The 945-nt window shown below is 55.9% G+C and overlaps 1 protein-coding gene across 1 annotated transcript; it reads left to right on the forward strand.

Moving 5' to 3' along the window:
* LOC128709752 (nucleolin-like) lies at positions 1-945 on the forward strand. Its single transcript, XM_053804770.1, has one exon. It carries the CDS (start codon positions 1-3, stop codon positions 943-945), a length of 945 nt encoding a protein of 314 aa, XP_053660745.1.

Raw genomic sequence — 945 nt, forward strand, 5'->3', positions numbered from 1 at the left:
ATGGGTTGGAGTTGCGTTGGGTGGCGTCTCGCTGTAGTATCAGTTAATGCTTCCCGTATCAGTAGTTCTCACCTCAACATCCTGTACAATAACTTTCTAATGTACTTTATTCCCACTGCTGTCAAACAAGAGTGTACTAATGGGCTTTTTTTTATTGATGTGCTCTACAGCCGTCCGATACAAACGTCAACCAGTACTGCGCTGTACACTACACTGGCTGCCACAACGACAACCACGACTACCTCCACCACGACGGAACCCTCAACAACTGCTGCGGAAGCGCGCCAGTTTGTGTCATTCTCCACCGTGTCGACGGTTGTGCCGCAGCTGAATGCTGAGCATACCTCACCGTTGGCCGCACTGCTGAACGGTGACATCTTGGAGCAGGATCGTACCGCACGTCCGTCCGCTGCACAGCATGCAAACACAGCCGAGGAGGAGCACGACGAGGAACAGGAGCTGGAGCATGATCAGGAAGAGGACGAGCAGCAGTTGCACGGCGACGAACTTGAGGAGGAAGACGACGAGGCGAACGTGGTCGGACGGAGCAGCCAGAGTGTGAACGCAGTAGCGGAGGACGAAGAGGACGACGAGCACGAGCAGGACGAGCATGAGCACGACGAAACCGATGACGAGGACGAACAGGCGGCCGAGTTGCATCACCAGCAGGCACTCGCCGCTGGCCAGGACACGGATGCAGTCGTTTCTACCCTGCCCGAGGACATACCGGTCGAGCAAAAGCTGAAGCAAATCACCAAGGAGATCGAACAGCTTTCCGGTGGGGCGGGTGATCGCGAACTACGCTTGGACAGCCGTCAGAGCTTCCTGTCGCTGTCCGACCTGATCAAGAACATTCGCCCGGCGGAAAAGGTGGTACCGCAGATCGACTCGTCCTACGCAAACACGATGCGCGTCCTTGGCGAACCACTCAGTCAGAAAAGATAA

Source organism: Anopheles marshallii, chromosome 2, assembly GCF_943734725.1.
Source record: "Anopheles marshallii chromosome 2, idAnoMarsDA_429_01, whole genome shotgun sequence".
Lineage (NCBI taxonomy): Eukaryota > Metazoa > Arthropoda > Insecta > Diptera > Culicidae > Anopheles > Anopheles marshallii.